The sequence below is a fragment of the Bos mutus genome, chromosome 3 (assembly GCF_027580195.1).
Source record: "Bos mutus isolate GX-2022 chromosome 3, NWIPB_WYAK_1.1, whole genome shotgun sequence".
NCBI lineage: Eukaryota > Metazoa > Chordata > Mammalia > Artiodactyla > Bovidae > Bos > Bos mutus.
In genome coordinates, this window is record NC_091619.1 from 56,601,494 (window position 1) to 56,619,890 (window position 18,397).

The window sequence follows — 18,397 nt, forward strand, 5'->3', positions numbered from 1 at the left end:
CACTCTTGTATTCTTGCCTGAAGAATTCCCGTGGACAGAGAAGCCTGGCAGGCTACAGTCCATGGTGTTACAAAGAGTTGGACATTACTGAGTAAATAAGCACACACAGCACAATATGTTTTTATGGATATTATAGATTCTCACAGTCACTTCTAACGGTTTTCATTTAAATGCACAGTGGTTAGCTAAACTGTCTTTTTGTTAGTGACAAATTGTATAGCAAAGAACACAAACTTTAGAGTAAAGCTCTCTAAGGTCAGATTTCAGCTCTGCTGCTCTAAGACCCTAGGCAAGTCACAACCTTGCCTTGGCTTTCTCATCTGTAAAACAGAAACACTGTTACCACTTGTTTCATTGGATTAGGAAGGTTAGGTAAATTCAATATGAGTTCTTAGTAGAGTGTCTGGCACAGGGGAAGACTATATGGATGTTTGCTATTATCATTGTTAACTAAATTCTTCCTAAGAGCTTTGCCCTAAAATTAGAATGTAGAAGAGAATCTCAATATGTTTTTATTTAGAAATTTTTAAGTTTGAATCATTTAGTATATTAAACTCCTTTTTGATCTTTTGTGTGTGTGTGTGTGGTGGTGGTGGTTTTGGTTAACTTTAGTAATTTCATTAGTACATGTGGAAAATTTAAGGGATAAACCACTGAATAAACCTAAGGCATCCCAAAGTTGAAGGGTGGCAATTAAAATGCTGGCCATGCTTGCATCCTTGGCAAACATTCCTGCCGTGGTTTGTAATCCTGTTCATATTGTTTATTACATCACACCTTAGCATCCTAGGGCCTTAACATACAGAAATGTCATCCATCTCTGATGTGAAGAGATCATGGAATCCAGAGTAGACTTAAATGTACAGAGTTGGAAAAGAGAAGACATGAGCTCCAGTTCCAATGTGAGCTGCACTCTATGATAAGACCTCAGTAGAATCATGATCACACAGTGCAGTGCAGATGAACATGAACATGGGCTCAGGAAGCTTGACTCAAGTCAGTCAGCCTCCCTTAGCCTCGGTTTACTCATGTAAAATGGGTATATCATTGTGTACCCTTCCTACCTTTTGGAGTTATTCTGAGCATCACAACAAATATTTCATCTTTCTATCATTATACATTCATAAGGTACATCTTCCCCACTGGATAGCTAACTTCCCAGGGACAAGAACTATAGTTTTGTGAGGTTTTTCAATCTTTGCAACCTATTTTGCTTGTTTTTTGTTTGTTTTTTTTTTTTTGAAGTTGACATCCACTAAGTGTTTATTGAAGTTGAAATGTTGATCACATGAGAAAATACATGTGAAAGAAAATATGGATGTTAAGTATTGTTACAAAATCACCCAAATATGCTAGTTCCGGTGGCCACAGTGGCTGAAGATGTACTGATTAACCATGAACATGAAGGTGGCATAGACACATGAAGGTTTTTGTGTGACCAGGGACAATACAGTACAGCTTTGATGCAAGTTCCAAGCCTGCTGTGTCATGATGAGCCGAAGATATCACATCTGCTTCTTGAGTGACTTCCTCAGCAGTCACACTTAACACTGAACAGCAAAACAAAGTCAGTGACAAGTTGAGAAAATGAAACCATTTCACTACTAACAAAACTATGTTGCTGCTATTCAGTTCTTCAGAGCTAGACCAGGATGACAGGATAATTTTAAAGTTCCCATAATATGATGAGTTCAAAGGGATTCAGAACATTTAAATGGATGGGCACTGAAAACCTAGTATTAATAGTGTTGACAGCACTGCTCCCATCACAGGGCAGAACTGTAGGTGACTGAGGCCTGTCAGCTGCAGACAGGCCAATGCCAAGGGCCTCGTTTGTAGTCAGAACATCTGGCAGCCCATTGAGCAGAAGCAGCTAAAGGAAAGTGGCTTGGCAAACAGAGGTGCAGTTCTTAATGGAGCACAGCACAGAATGGTTCATCAGGCCTCACGAGCACAGTCACAGCATCCGAAGGGAAGGTGGGAAACATTCACAGTGGATGTTGCTGAAAATATGCATCAAACAACTTTGGATAGGGCTAACTGGAAAACGCTGGCCTCTAAATAAAGAGTATTGCAACTAATTATGGTGTGTTGCAAACTATTCTAGAATACAACTTGCCAATAAAAACGTGTAAAGTTTTTTTTGTTTTGGTATTTTGTGTTTGGGGGAATTTTGCAAGAAGAAAAGGAGAGTTAGGATCAGAATGTTTTATTTCATAATGAAAATTGTATGTTTTATTTTTATTTTTTCGAAAGAGAGCCAGAATCCAAAGCACTAAGTTAATTTAGGGTAAAATAATAAGGATACTACTGGTTTTGCACACAAATGTGTCAGGTGCTGAACTAGGTGCTTTCTGTATATTAATTTGTTACTTACATAATCACCATTAAAGAGAACACATTATCCCACTAGCCAATTAGAAAACTTGGGCTCAGAGACGTTAACTCATCCCAAGTCATATTGCTAATAAGTGATAGAGTGCTGTGCTTTGTCATTAGTCGTGGCCAACTCTTTTCAACCCTTTGGGTTGTAGCCCACGAGGCTCCTCTGTCCATGGGATGTTCCAGGTGAGAATACTGGAGTGGGTTGCCATTTCTTCTCCAGGAGATATTCCTGACCCAGGAATTGAACCCATATCTCCTGTGTCTCCTGCATTACATGTGGATTCTTTACCCACGGAGCCATCAGGTTTGCTCAGTAAATGAGACAGCCCGTATTCAGATCCTCACTTCTTGCCATCACCGTGAGAACCCAAAAGGAATGAACTGAGAAGGCAGGATGATGATGTGAACATGACAGGACAAATGAGGGAACAGAAGTGAGAGCCATAAAAGAAAATCAGAAGAGAGTAGAACAGAAAAGGTAAGAAAGGGAGACCAGGCATCAGGAAGGAGCAGAAATTCTTTAGACGAGCCTTTTTAAGTGTAATGTCTTCAATAACTGTAATCATTCTGTACCATCTTGGCTGACACTCTTTTGAGTGCTGTGGAACATCTTACAGGACAAGCCCACTTCCCACCTCGTGTATTACCTCCAGAGGGCTATTTCAAAGCAGAGATTATACAAGAAATCTACCACATAGCCTGGCAACTTCCAGGAGCTGGAATGAAATCAAATTGGATTGATTTAAATGTAAATGTGTCCTCAATGTTTGTGCCCTGACTTTACATTGGCTTTGCAGAAAAGACTAATTTTAATTCACTAGAAAGCAGATGGGATTTGTTATAGGGTGGTAAAACACAAGAAACTCATCCAAATGTAAAAGAAAGCAACAGCTTTTCTCTTGAAGGCCAGTTTCATAATACAAGTATTTGTCACTGGGTCCACACAGGCTGGTTTTAATCAAAATAGTGAAAGTCATATCTAGTATTATTGAGCAATTATCACATGCTGTTTTGCATGTATTTAATGTTGAGGAAGAGCCTAGGAAGTTGCCACTATTATGACTAGCCACCCATTTTAAAGATGAGAAAACTGAGGCTCAAAAGTTAAACAACTTAAAGTCACCTGGCTAGTAAATTGCAGAACTGGGATTTTAACCCTATGCCCTGGATCATAATCCAAGAGTGAGGAGTGACTGTGAACGTGTAACCCAAGAACTCTACATTTTTTAACATTTATACTCCAGAAAAGAAAGGGAGCAAGGGAAGAAGAAAAGAAAAAGGCAGTTACCTCAAATAGTGCGTGTTCGGTCGTGTCTGACTCTTTGTGACCCCATGGACTGTAGCACACCAAGCTCCTCTGTCCATGGGATTTCCTAGGCAAGAATACTGGAGTGAGTTGCCATTTCCTCTTCCATGGGATCTTCCCCACCCAGGGACCAAATCTGTGTCTCCTGTGTCTTCTGCATTGGTAGGCAGATTGTTTACCACTGAGCTACCTGGGAAGCCCCACCTCAAATAGTACCAGCTCTTGAAAGACATGTGGTTTGTATGATCAGAAGCAGCAAGTGTGGCCCGAACCCCCTGTGGCCAGGAAAGAAATCTGTCACAAAGGGTGGGAGGAGAAAAGTTGGGGCAAAAAGAAACAAGAATATAAACTTTAAAAAAAAAAGATGGGGGAGTTGGGGGTGACTCAAGAGGGAGTTGATGTATGTATTAAAAGATGCTTACTCCTTGGAAGGAAAGTTATGACCAACCTAGACAGCATATTGAAAAGCAGAGACATTACTTTGCCAACAAAGGTCCGTCTAGTCAAGCCTATGGTTTTTCCAGTGGTCGTGTATGGATGTGAGAGTTGGACTATAAAGAAAGCTGAGCACTAAAGAATTGATGCTTTTGAACTGTGGTGTTGGAGAAGACTCTTGAGAGTCCCTTGGACTGCAAGGAGATCCAACCAGTCCATCATAAATGAAATCAGTCCTGAATATTCATTGGAAGGACTGACGTTGAAGCTGAAACTCCAATACTTTGGCCACCTGATATGAAGAGCTGACTCATTTGAAAAGACCCTGATGCTGGGAAAGATTGAGGGCAGGAGGAGAAGGGGACAACAGAGAACGAGATGGTTGGATAGCATCGCCGACTCAATGGACATGCGTTTGGGTGAACTCTGGGAGTTGGTGATGGACAGGGAGGCCTAGGGTGCTGCGGTTCATGGGGTCGCACAGAGTCGGACACGACTGAGCGACTGAACTGAACTGAACTGGTGGCTTGTTTGTCTTGTATGCAGAAACCAACACAACATTGTATGTAGAATGCATGTCGAATGAAAAGGGAAGAAGTTCTTATAAATTTTTTAGGATCAAAATTAAGGTTGTTTCTCTAATTTGCCATTTTTATTCCTGATTTCATGGGCTAAAGTGACCCATTCAACTCAACCTTTGGAATTAATACTGTTTGTTCTGACAGTTTCTCTCCACCCTGAGTAATGCTAATTTCCACTCTGCAAGTTTACTGTCTCAGTGAAAGGCGGGTGTTGCTTGGTCTTTTTTTTTTTTTCCTCTTGAAATTTAATTATGTCAACATTAAACACAGCCATGAAACCATAGACTGGGCAGTTTCTTGAAGGCTCATGGTTTGGACCTTTTCCACAAAAATTCCCACTTCTATAATTATATTTAGTGTTCTAACTACCTGAATAACTGGCTTGCGATGGGCCGTATGTCAGGGCAACCCTGGGTTTTGTTTGCAGTCAAGTTTTTCTGCTTCATGGAACCGCTCTGCCAAGAGTGTGTGGTCCTGAATGGAGTTGATCCTCTGGTTTTCTTCTCCAGAAATTTCACTAGGGTTAGCATTGCCCATCTGATGCTGTATCGTCCTGCAATTCTCAAAACTGTTTACTTAATGTTTAAAACATTTTTTAACTTGTCCATACCCTTAACTCTGAAAGTAATAGTATCAGGTGTGTTTATGGTATGGGCCTATCCTAATGACTTTGTGTGTATAGATATGACTGAAGTTTTTTTAAGTCCTTACACAAAAGCCAGTTTTTTCATGTTGGTGCAGCTGTTTAACTTTTAAAAAACCACATGCATTTTATCCTCTAAAAACTTTAATTTGAAAGATATAGGACTTTAAAGTGCAGCATTCCTGAAACTGGTATCTATTAGCCTCCCTACTTCTGTCTCTTTAAACTCTTAATTAAGAATTAAATAAAGTTCCTGAGTTAAAATATTACATGTAAACTTTTCAGATAAAAAATACTTGTTATTGCTGAATTCCTAGTAACCTTTGAAAGGTTAACTTATAAGGGAAGCAGTGGCATTCGTAATAGAAACCAAAGGTAACAGTAGCTCAGTTGTCATGATTTCTCCAAACTCAGTGAATTTTCCATGGACACAGAGGCAGATGCCGGAAGAAAACAGTTGTGGGTTTTCCTGGGTTCACTGTAGCCCAACAAGTCATGGTAAATATTAGTCTGCTTCTTTTCTTATGCTATAGCAACAATTCTACTTCCTGTTACATAGGAAAACCTGCTGTTAAAAGAAATTACTAGATGTATTTGTTACATGAAGACCATTTCATCCATGGAAATAATTTTTTATTGTTCTGAGTAACTCTAGTTTGTGGAATTTTTACATGAGTTCCAGGACAAAGATGAGATGATATATTTATTTTATTTTGTATTTTCTTTACTTTTTTTTTTTGACTGCATGAATGTCAGGCTTGCTGTCAAAGTATGTCCATGTTTTTATTACTTTAGAAGTTACTCTGCTGTATTTATGTCTCCTAAACTCTTCATTCGGAGAAGGCAATGGCACCCCACTCCAGTAGTCTTGCCTGGAAGATCCCATGGACGAAGGAGCCTGGTGGGCTGCAGTCCATGGGGTTGCACAGAGTCGGACACGACTGAAGCAACTTCACTTTCACTTTTCACTTTCACGCATTGGAGAAGGAAATGGCAACCCACTCCAGTGTTCTTGCCTGGAGAATCCCAGGGACAGGGGAGCCTGGTGGGCTGCCATCTATGGGGTCGCACAGAGTCGGACATGACTGAAGCGACTTAGCAGCAGCAGCAGCAAACTCTTCGTTGACGATTCACTGTGTGTACGGGGCATGCTGTATTTTGGGAGAACTTTTGCCAGAACTTTTGCTTTTCCCAGTGTCATGTGATATCTTGTTTTTCCCTTAGTCCCTATTCATGTCTTCTCAACGTATGTCTTTACCATGTTAAAAGTTATACAGACCTTCAGAAATACTTAAATTGTTTTGTTGAATTGCTGGAAGGACTTAAATTTTGAGCTTCAAAGGGCATTTGTTATGCCTTAAATTTTACTCTTGTATTAAAGTAAACCTTACTCTAAGTGCTCCCTAGTCCAGCCTGGAGTATCTCTGTGCCTTAGACTGATCCCTGAAGTCATAGAAAGTCTCTGAAATTCATTTTATGTTATTATTTGGTTTGATTACAATTATTGTATTTATTAATCACCTGTAGAGACCTAGGTTAAAATTTAAATAACAGTTCAGATTTACAGAGAAGCCTTAGATGTTCTGATATTTTAGCAACTATTTGAATAGAAAACAGTAACAACAGTCCAGTGGGCTGAGATTTCAAGTTATTGGTTATTGTCATTGATATTCCTTCCACATATTACTCTGTGTGTGCAATTCTTCTTGACTGACTTAAGATTTAAAATTAAATCTTGTGTTTTTCTGGCAAGTGTAGCTGGGTTAAGTATTCTGTCTGCCACATTTCTCAACTCCTGTACCCTAAGTCGTCACACTTACAACAATGTCCTCTAAGTAGTCAATTCCAATAGACAAAAAAGAGAGAGATCCTAATATTGACTTGATTTTAGACTAGAAGGGGACAAAATAGACAATTTCTAACAGATAATTTCTCCTCTTGCAAATGATCATGGCTGGTTCAATATATACTACACTTATATATTCATGAGCTTCCCTGGTGGCTCAGATGGTAAAGCGTCTGGCTGCAATGCGGGAGACCCGGGTTCAATCCCTGGGTCAGGAAGATCTCCTTGAGAAGAAAATGGCAACCCACTCCAGTACTGTTGCCTGGAAAATTCCATGGATGGAGGAGCCTGGTAGGCTACAGTCCATGGGGTCATAAAGAGTCGGACACAACCGAGAGACTTCATTTTCACTTTATATTTTCACGAGTGTATGCTTGTGTGTTTGTGTGCACGTGGGAGCATAATTCAGTGATCTGAAGTTTTAGATGACTGGTTTTCTTGTTAGAAAATGGTAAGAATATTAATCTGAATCATTTTATTTTCAATAGGCTGACATGATGAAAGAAGCACTAGAAAACCTTCAGCTCAACATAGTAGAGATGAAAGATGAAAATGCAACCTTAGATGGTGGAGACGTCTTATTCACAGGTAGAGTTGTATTTACTTTTTCCTATCTAAAAATAATTCTAATACCTTTTCTATATCCCCTTGCTTAATTATAGGTTTTTATTAATTACCAAAGTAAGAGTAATTTGGAAAATACAGAGAAGCACAAAAGAAAGAAAACAAAAAATGACCTTTCATTCAAAGATAATCATTTCAATATCTGGATTATTGAATACTTCTTTATTGAATATTAAAGTACCTTTAGTACTTTTGTATGCACATAGTTGCTTATTTTACATGTTACCAGGATATATATATCATTTTATAGGTTGTGTCTACTGTGTTCTTCCACAACTTTAGCTTAAGAGTTGCATAGTTTTGCATTGTGTGACAGTATATCCAGTCTGTATTTGAAAGATTCTTAATTCAAGATCTGTCATTTAAAAATAACAAACACATGAAAAGATGCTCAACATCACTCACTATCAGAGAAATGCAAATCAAAACCACTATGAGGTACCATTTCATGCCAGTCAGAATGGCTGTGATCCAAAAGTCTACAAGCAATAAATGCTGGAGAGGGTGTGGAGAAAAGGGAACCCTCTTACACTGTTGGTGGGAATGCAAACTAGTACAGCCACTATGGAGAACAGTGTGGAGATTCCTTAAAAAACTGGAAATAGAACTGCCTTATGATGCAGCAATCCCACTGCTGGGCATACACACTGAGGAAACCAGAATGGAAAGAGACACGTGTACCCCAATGTTCATCAAAGCACTGTTTATAATAGCCAGGACATGGAAGCAACCTAGATGTCCATCAGCAGATGAATGGATAAGAAAGCTATGGTACATATACACAATGGAGTATTACTCAGCCATTAAAAAGAATGCATTTGAATCAGTTCTAATGAGGTGGATGAAACTGGAGCCTATTATACAGAGTGAAGTAAGCCAGAAAGAAAAACACCAATACAGTATACGAACACATATATATGGAATTTAGAAAGATGGTAACAATAACCCTGTATACGAGACAGCAAAAGAGACACTGATGTATAGAACAGTCTTTTGGACTCTGTGGGAGAGGGAGAGGGTGGGATGATTTGGGAGAATGGCATTGAAATATGTATAATATCATATATGAAACGAGTCGCCAGTCCAGGTTTGATGCACGATACTGGATGCTTGGGGCTGGTGCACTGGGACGACCCAGAGGGAGGGTATGGGGAGGGAGGAGGGAGGAGGGTTCAGGATGGGGAGCACATGTATACCTGTGGCAGATTCATTTTGATATATGGCAAAACCAATACAATATTATAAAGTTAAATAAAATAAAATTTAATTTAAAAAAATAAAAATAATTTTCTTCCCAGATGGCAAGATCAGTTCAGTTCAGTCGCTCAGTCGTGTCCGACCCTTTGCGACCCCATGAATTACAGCACGCCAGGCCTCCCTGTCCATCACCAACTCCCGGAGTTCACTCAGACTCACGTCCATTGAGTCAGTGATGCCATCCAGCCATCTCATCCTCTGTCGTCCCCTTCATCTCCTGCCCCCAATCCCTCCCAACATCAGAGTCTTTTCCAATGAGTCAACTCTTCACATGAGGTGGCCAAAGTACTGGACTTTCAGCTTTAGCATCATTCCTTCCAAAGAAATCCCAGGGCTGATCTCCTTCAGAATGGACTGGTTGGATCTCCTTGCAGTCCAAAGGACTCTCAAGAGTCTTCTCCAACACCACAGTTCAAAAGCATCAATTCTTCGGTCTCAGCCTTCTTCACAGTCCAACTCTCACATCCGTACATGACCACTGGAAAAACCATAGCCTTGACTAGACGGACCTTTGTTGGCAAAGTAATGTCTCTGCTTTTGAATATGTTATCTAGGTTGGACATAACTTTCCTTCCAAGGAGTAAGCGTCTTTTAATTTCATGGCTGCAGTTACCATCTGCAGTGATTTTGGAGCCCATAAATTTAAATAATTTTCAGTGTAAATTGGCTTGACTTAATGCCAGATGAATAATAACAGAACTCAACAAAATATAAATAGCTGATACTATTGATCTAACTGGAATCAATTTTTATAAGGGGTATAATATAACTACTACAGAAATGGTAATTTTAGCATTTAACTTTTCCAGCTGTTTATGATCATATTATTATTGTGTTTGTAAAGTCATGTGCTAAAATCTGGGTCTCCAGAGTCATACTAGCTATATTGATCAGCAAGACATCAATAATAATTTTTAATTGATAATGAGAGTTTGTTTTCCCCTACTTGTCAAAGAATAAAAATCTGTTTCACAGATGTAGCCCTAACAGCAGAGGCTGGTCCCCAGAGATCTGGGGATGTGGTCCCATGCGACCCACTGGAAGCCTGGAGATTCTTGGAAGTTTAATATTTTAGCTGATGTGAATTTTATATCAAATCCTATGTGTATAGAAAAAATATAGTCATTTCATTTTAATATAAAAATAATGTTTCATATAACTTACATTTCGATATCGTTAATGTTCCTGGAGGAGGAAGAGTTTTTACCCGGAAACTTTGCGTAGTTCCTTGCTTGGTGTCACATACCTATGGGTGGGGGCACTGTCACTGAGCCTCAGGGATGCCGTTTTTCTCATAGGTTTGTGAAGAGCCCTCCCCTGGAGTTGTGCCCTGCATGACCTGTGCTACCACTGTCATGGGCGATGGCCCTGTCTCTGGGGGTTGTTGTGCACACCCCTTGAGCCCTAAGAACACAGAGCAAGGGCTCAGAGAGGCCTACGCTGCATTCTCAGCTCCAGTTGTATCCAAGCCGACTCAGGCATTCTTTGAATCTGCCTAGTAAGTTCCACTTAGAATATTCTTTGTGTCTCCGATTGATGACACTTTTCATTCCTTTTAGCAGCACAGAACAACAGCCTATTTCTCTTAGAAAGTGGGCTTTTGTGATAAGCTAGATGTGTAAATCACACTTCATTACAATAAAACTTTTTTTACCAGAACATAGCCATAGAATGAATTACTTGTTGTAAGCAGGTACAGATACTGTTTGAAGAATGATTTAAAACAAGCTGTGTTCACAGCCGTTTAGTTACCTCAACAGCTGAGCTGAACAGATTGCCTAAAATCTTCTCATTGTTACAGCAAGGCTTAGGAACCTCAATGTTACAGCAGGGCTTAGGAACCTCTTCCACTTGCCAAAGGTCTTTCCATAGCATCTCAAGCCTGTTGTTTTTCCCATAACTTCTAATTAAGTCGTGAGCAATGAGGCTTGCCTTGGACACTATCTGTAAGCTTTGTTTTGATAATATTCAGTACTTAATATCTTAAAAGTTATGTTATTGAAAACAGAGATAGTGTTGTAATATTAAGATCTTTATCTGCTCAGCCTCTCATCCATACCTAATGAGTGGTCCTGCCTTCTATTCCTACTTCTCAACTTTTTTGCGTCCTTAAAATTGTAGTAAAATATATTTAACCTAAAATGTGCTATTCTGACCATCTTTCAGTGTATAATTCAAGTGGCATTAATTACATTCACAACATTGTACAGCCATCACCACTCAGTTTTTAGATTGTGCAGAGTTGAGTAAGAGAAAAAATCTGGAGCACTTCCCACGTGCTCTGTGTCCCCTTCCTTCTGTGACTCAGAGCTTCATTAATAATTGATCAGGAAATGGACAGAAGGAAAGCAGCTTCCAACTCTAGTTCCACTGGGAAATCTGTCAGTCAGGCAAGCAGCTGCTGGTAGAAAGCATTTCAATCCTTTTTCTCTTAGACAGACAACATCAAGTAGAGGTACTACTTTCATTTATTTATTTTTGTGAAATATGGGACATATGAAGAAAAGTTATAAAATGTTTATGTACAGATTCAATACCAATAATATAATGAACACCTGAGTACCTGACACCTGACTTATGAACGAGAACATTGCCAGGACCATAGAAGCCCCAATCCCAAACTTTCTCTCCTCCCAGCTTGAGGTGAACCCTGGCCTGAATTTTGTGTTAATCACTGCCTTGTCTTTTTTCAGTTTTGCCTCAATATGTACACTCCTAAATTATACGTTGTTTAGTTTTGCTTTTCTTATGACTTTATATAATTAAGGTTATATTATATGAACTCTTGTGTGATTTTTCTGCCTTTGATCTAACTTGATCCATGTAGCTGGAGTTCATTCATTTTCACAGCTGCATGGAATTTCATAGTAAAAATGAACCATGATGTATTTATTCCTTTTACTGCTGATATATATTTGAGTACTTTTCAGTTTCTCTCCACTGTCTTCAATGCTGCTATGTACAGTCTTATTGTATCTCCTGAGTACATATATAAGTTTCTTTAAAGTAAAGAGCTAGAACTAGAATTTCAGGTGATAAACTCTCATCCTATTTCAATGGTTATATGATTTTCTTCTTTAATCTATTTATGTGGTTAATTATATTAACTGATTTCCTGATATCAATGATCAAAGTTTATATCCCTGGGATGAAATCAAACTTAATCAAGATATATCCTCTTTTTATTACAGTGTTGTATTTAGCTTTTTTAGGGCTTCCCTGTTAGCTCAGTTGATAAAGAATCTACCTGCGATGCAGGAGACCCCGGTTCAGTTCGTGGGTCAGGAAGATCCTCTGGAGAAGGGATAGGCTACCCACTCCAGTATTCTTGGGCTTCCCTGGTGGCTCAGCTGGTAAAGAATCTGCCTGCAATGCGGGAGACCTGGGCTCAATCCCTGGGTTGGGAAGATCCCCTGGAGAAGGGAAAGGCTACTCACTCCAGTATTCTTGCCTGGAGAATTCCATAGACTGTATAGTCCGTAGGCTCACAAAGAGTCACATGACTGAGCAACTTTCATTTCACTTCACTGTATTTAGTTTGCTGATAATTGTTTAAGATTTGTTTCTGTGGCGTGTAACTTTTCTTTCTTGTTATCCTTGTCTGGCTTTGGAAATTATGTTAACCTCATATAAAATGTATTAGAGAATATTTTACTGTGTTTCTATTCTCTAAAATCAGTAAAACTTTAATTGTGCATTACTTGAGCTTTGGTAGAATTTACCTATTCAGGCCCTGTGGGCCTTGACTTCTTTGTGGGAAGATTTTCAACTGATTTTGTTTTTGTAATAATTATGTGACTATTGAGATTTTTTTCTGAGCCAATTTTGGTGAGTTCTGTTTTCTGAGATTTTATTTATTTCATCTAAGTTTTTTAAATGTTGGCTATAAAGTTATTCGTATTTTCTTAGTATTAAGTTCTGCAAAAATTACAGCTATGTCCCCTTTTATTCATAATGTTTTTTGGGGCCTTCATTTTCTTGCCAGAGATCTGTCAATTTCATTAACCTTTTCGAAGAACTACCTTTTGGCTTTTTGAACCCTTGCTCTTGTATGTTTCCTTTTCTCTTCCTGTTTCTACCTTTATTTCCTTTCTTCAAATTTCTTTGTTTTTATTGTTCTTTTTTCCTTTCATTGCAAAGTGAAATCTTGTCTCTTTATTTGGAAACTTTCTTCTTAATGTAAGCATTTAAGTACTACCTTCTAAGTAGTGCTTTAGCTGAATCCTTTGTGTTTTGATATGAATATTTTTGTTATCAACTCAAAATGTTTTCCCATTTCCATTATGATTTATTCTTTGGCTAATTAGTGGATAATTAGTGGATAATAATAACATATTGATCATTATTATAAGTTGCTGGGATAACAATTCATTACTGTGATCATTGATAAATATAAAGCATTTAGCCTATCTTTTCTTTGTGAACTCTGCTTCAAGTAGACCAAATACTTGATTGAGAAAAGTTTTTTTAGAATTCTACCCAGTAAATGTAGATCCTTATAAAACAAAGGACCTGTGCAATGATCATCAAAGCATGTAAAACTTTTATATGAGGGACTTTCCCGGCAGTCCAGTGGTTAGGACTCCAAGCTTCCAGTGCAGAGGGTATGGATTTGACCCCTGATCGGAAAACTAAGTTCCCACAAGCTTCAAGGCAGGGGGGTAAAAACAGATAAAGGAATGAAACAACAACAACAAAAACTTTACATGAAAGCTTGATGGGGAGCTTTATGATGGAGGAATCAGGCTGATGCTGCATGAACACTCTTACAATTCTAGCATCACTGAAAATGTGACAGTCAGGATATGACGTGCTTTGGGATGTGATACAATAGATGTGTAACCCCACCTCTGACGCTTTTGAACTGTGGTGTTGGAGAAGACTCTTGAGAGTCCCTTGAACTGAAAGATCAAACCAGTCAATCCCAAAGGAAATCAGTCCTGAATATTCATTGGAGGGACTGATGCTGAAACTGAAGCTCCAATACTTTGGCCACCTGATGCGAAGAAATGACTCACTGGAAAAGACCCTGATGCTGGGAAAGATCGAAGGCAGGAGGATAAGGGGATGACAGAGTGTGAGATGGTTGGATGGCCTCACCGACTCGACGGACATGAGTTTGAGCAAGCTCTGGGAGTTAGTGATGGACAGGGAAGCCTGGTGTGCTGCAGTCCATGGCTCACAAAGAGTCGGACACAGCTGAGCAACTGAACTGATAGCCCCACCACTGAAGTAGTCCTATCCAAAAAAAAAAAAATTTGAGCAAGAATCTAATGAAGTATCTACATAGACTATCAATTTGCCAAAAAATACAAAGGATAAAGGAACAATTTAATGTTAGTATGCAAGGAGGGACTTCCCTGGTGGTTCAGACAGTAAAGAATCCCCCTGCCATGCAGGAGATGCAAAGAGATTGGTTCAATCCCTGGGTTGGGAAGATCCTCTGGAGGAGGGCGTGGCAACCCACTCCAGTGTTCTTGCCTGGAGAATCCCATAGACAGAAGAGCCAAGTGGGCTACAGTCCATGGGGTTACAAAGAGAAGGACAAGGCTGAAGCAACTTTGCACATGCGTGTGCACAGGCACACACACACACACACACACAAGGAAACAATCAACCAAATCCAGAATGTAAGAAAGTCAGTAGGATAAATGACCTGATTTCTTCCATGAAAGAATAAGATGAGGAAGGAAAAGAAAAAGAGAGTGAGTGGTTATAGAAGAAAATGACATGAGACATATAACAACCTAAATACTTTTTACTATTTTGATTCCAGAACTTCAGTTGTTTTTATCAGAAAGGCTATTTAAAGGGGTATAGCCTGCCATACTGCTAGAAACAGAAGTCTGGCTTACTTTTTAAAGACATAAACAGTTTGTTTTTCTTTGTATTTTTAAATGGAAAATGTGTGTGAGGTGTTTATATTTGCATATAGTGTTTAAATTTGCATAATGAAGTAATTTTTTTAAAAATTCAAGTTGCTTCACTTCTTCTTTTAAGTAATTTTTGTTTGTTTTAGCTGTGCCATGCCTCATCAGGATCTTAGTTCCCCAACCAGTGATCAAACCCATGTTCCCTGCATTGGAAGCATGGAGTCTTAATCACTGAATTGCCAGGAAAGTCCCTAAGTGTTTTTTTTTTTTTTTTTAATTGTGTGTAAATCTAATTTATAAATCTACATTTAACATAAGAGAATTAAGGAAATTTGTCTTTTTTATTTCAACTGACTTTTTAATAAAGAGATTAATACTTTTTGTCAAGCAAAGGACCTTTCCCTTACTTAAGTTTTGATTTGTATGTAGTGAGTTTTCTCAAGGGACAGCACAATCGGGCCACTACCCAAAACACTGTCAGTTTGCCACCAACGATTCTTGTGTCTGCCAACAGCATAAGCCATCGGAATTTATTGTAACATCATTTGACCCCTGTCTTTTACCCCTGTTATAAGGACACCATGAAGATTAAAGTTGTAACAGGTGTGAAGTCTATCAAGCAATTCCTTCTACATGGCTACAAGTGTACATGACTATACTGTTTATACTTGTTCTGGGGCAAAATATATACTGATTTCTCTTGGAATATATTTTCCACATTTCATGTAGAATTCTTTTCCAAAGGATTAAGGAAGGATAAGAACCCCTACGTTTATGCATTGCCTAACTCTATCTACTGTCATTGGTTTTTTGCCTATAACTAGAAGAGCATTTTTACTTGATGCTTTGCTTTCTGAGAAAAAAAAAATTGTAGAATTTCAGAAAAGCCAAATAACTAGAAAGTTTCTTTCTCCGAAACTTTAGTGCTTTATAGATAGATGTATTTGAGGGTTAATTTGAAATAAATAGGTATGTTGTTTTATTTTTTTATTTTATTATTATTTTTTTAGGTGTGTTGTTTTAAAGACAGCTCTTAGAGCTGAAGACCAGTCAGCACTAAACTCATTTTACTGAGATGGTTTCGTCAGCCCTTACATCAACACTATGTTTAAAAAAAAAAAGGGTATTTGACTCATCAAGACTGTATAGTATTGTTCTTTTGGGCAAAAAAAAGGAAGTTCTGCTAACTTATTGCTATTACTTAATTTCTGATTACAGATTATTAGTATGTTTAATTCTGTTATTTTCTAAATAAAAACCATATTACCTTATTGTGGTAAAATATACATAACATAAAATTTACCATTTAACTATTTTAAAATGCACAGTTCAGGGGTATTAACTGCATTCATGTTTTGCAACCATCACCACCATCCATCTCCAGCACTGTTTTGCCTTCCCAAAATGAAACATCATACCCATTAAACACTGACTCGCTAGCTCCGTTCAGTCCTCTCCCCCATATCAGCCCATGACAACCACCATTCTATTGATACTTTCTGCCTCTATCAATTTGAAAGAGTTTATTTCTAATGGCAATAATCTGAAATCATTTATGTAAAGAAAGTAGGAGTCAGGGTACAAGTGGAGCTGACCTCTACGGTAGGAAAGAACTGTGTGAGGCTTTGAAGTCTTTATTTATAGATAGAAAAATAGCATGCCATCACTGATGCTACCCACTCACTGTGTTCCATGACATTTATTATAGGCAGAGAATTTTTTGTGGGCCTTTCCAAAAGGACAAATCAACGAGGTGCGGAAATCTTGGCTGATACTTTTAAGGTAGGTAAAGGATAATTTATGCCTGGCACAGAGTAACTACCTAATAAATAGTCATAAACCCATTGAATCAATATGTCATGAATAATGATATTTTTATGTCATGGGCTTTGCAAAATAACTCCTAATGTTTGTATGTTTGCTAGAAGTTTTAGAAGCTAGGAGTTAATAAATAGACTTCATGGGACTCCCACAGCAGCAACAGATAAAGTTATCATGGACATTCTGCTTTTTCCCAGTGTATAATCAATCATACGACCACTTGGCAGATATTCCTGGCACAATTGATGACTTAAAAAAATGTATCTGGAGTCCCAGTTGTCTCTAAAATGAAATGTGGAATTTTTCAGATCGGAATTAAAGATCACCCACACTTGGCTGCCTACTGTGTGCTGGGCCTTGCACATACATCCTCCCAAGGTCCCTTTACTCTACTGATTTTGAGCAGATTGGCTCACCAGACTGCTAAGGAAGAGATGAATCCCCAAGAAGCTGTTCCCCAGGACGATGTGAGGCTCTTGTCTGCACGGGATATTCAGACACATCCATCTAGAGTAGCCCCCTCTGCAGGTCAGCCAGCGAAGCTGTTAAGGCAGTCACAAGTCAGGTAGGAGGCTCTGCACTTCCTTTTTAGAAGCAGTCTTCGTTTAATTGGCAATACCCAAACCTATGAGGCCCAGTTTTCCTTCCAGATGTTCAGGGACCCCAGCAGCCTCCTGGGGAGCAAGAATGTTTTGAGCAGGTTTGAATGGGTTTTAGAGTTATTCTGCTATGACAAACTACTTTCTCTCATATGCATAGGACTATGCGGTCTCCACGGTCCCTGTGGTGGATGCTTTGCACTTGAAGAGTTTCTGCAGCATGGCTGGGCCTAACCTAATCGCTATTGGATCCAGTGAATCTGCACAGAAGGCCCTCAAGGTAAATGTAAAACTTTGCTCTTTCGAAATGCAATAGGCACTGCCTGCCGCATGGTTTTTCTAATACTGTCTATTGGACAGAGAGCAACCAAGGGTAGCAGGGAGAGAACTTGAGCTTTCTCTGATTTACACTGTCATGACCTCACATTTATTAGGAACCAGGAGCACTTAGTACGTACTGTTACTCTGAGTAAGTAAGTACTTGTTGTTCAGTTGCTAAGTCATATCTGACTCTTTGCAACCCCGTAGGCTGTAGCCCACCAGGCTCCTCTGTCCATGGGGATTTGCAGGCAAAAATACTAGAGTAGGTTGCCATTTCCTTTTCCAAGTAAGTACTTAGTAAGTACTCTTCCTGGAAAATACACCTATCAGAAGAATTCTTCACTAATGAGTCATTCCTCCTCACACACCAGGTTTCCTAGAAAGAAAGAACTCATCACAGTTATTTCTTCTGAGGAAAAGGAGGGCATTCTACCAGCAGAGCTCTTTATAATGTTTTATCTCTTAACTCAGGTAATTGGTACACAGAGTCGTTACGTTATTCTTACCCTTTTGTACTTCTGAACTATTTCATAATAATCTTTTAGAAAGCCATGATTCAGAAGTACCTAAAAATTTTAACTTCTCCATTTGCAATGGAATACTTAAATTTTAGGAAAGTCATTTTTCTCATTTCATAGATAGGAATCGGAAAGTCCAGAAAAATTACTACTTGCTTTGGGTCACACAGCTGGATGGAGAGTAGACG

General features: G+C 38.8%; 1 protein-coding gene across 1 annotated transcript in view; it reads left to right on the forward strand.

Moving 5' to 3' along the window:
• The window catches only part of DDAH1 (dimethylarginine dimethylaminohydrolase 1), a 157,706-nt gene that overhangs the window by 104,698 nt on the left and 34,611 nt on the right, over nucleotides 1–18,397 (forward strand). Inside the window, exons 2-4 of the mRNA XM_005888439.2 lie at nucleotides 7,685–7,784; nucleotides 16,659–16,732; nucleotides 17,531–17,650. Of these exons, the coding sequence (XP_005888501.1) occupies nucleotides 7,685–7,784; nucleotides 16,659–16,732; nucleotides 17,531–17,650 (294 nt within the window). The remainder of the gene's footprint in view (nucleotides 1–7,684; nucleotides 7,785–16,658; nucleotides 16,733–17,530; nucleotides 17,651–18,397) is intronic.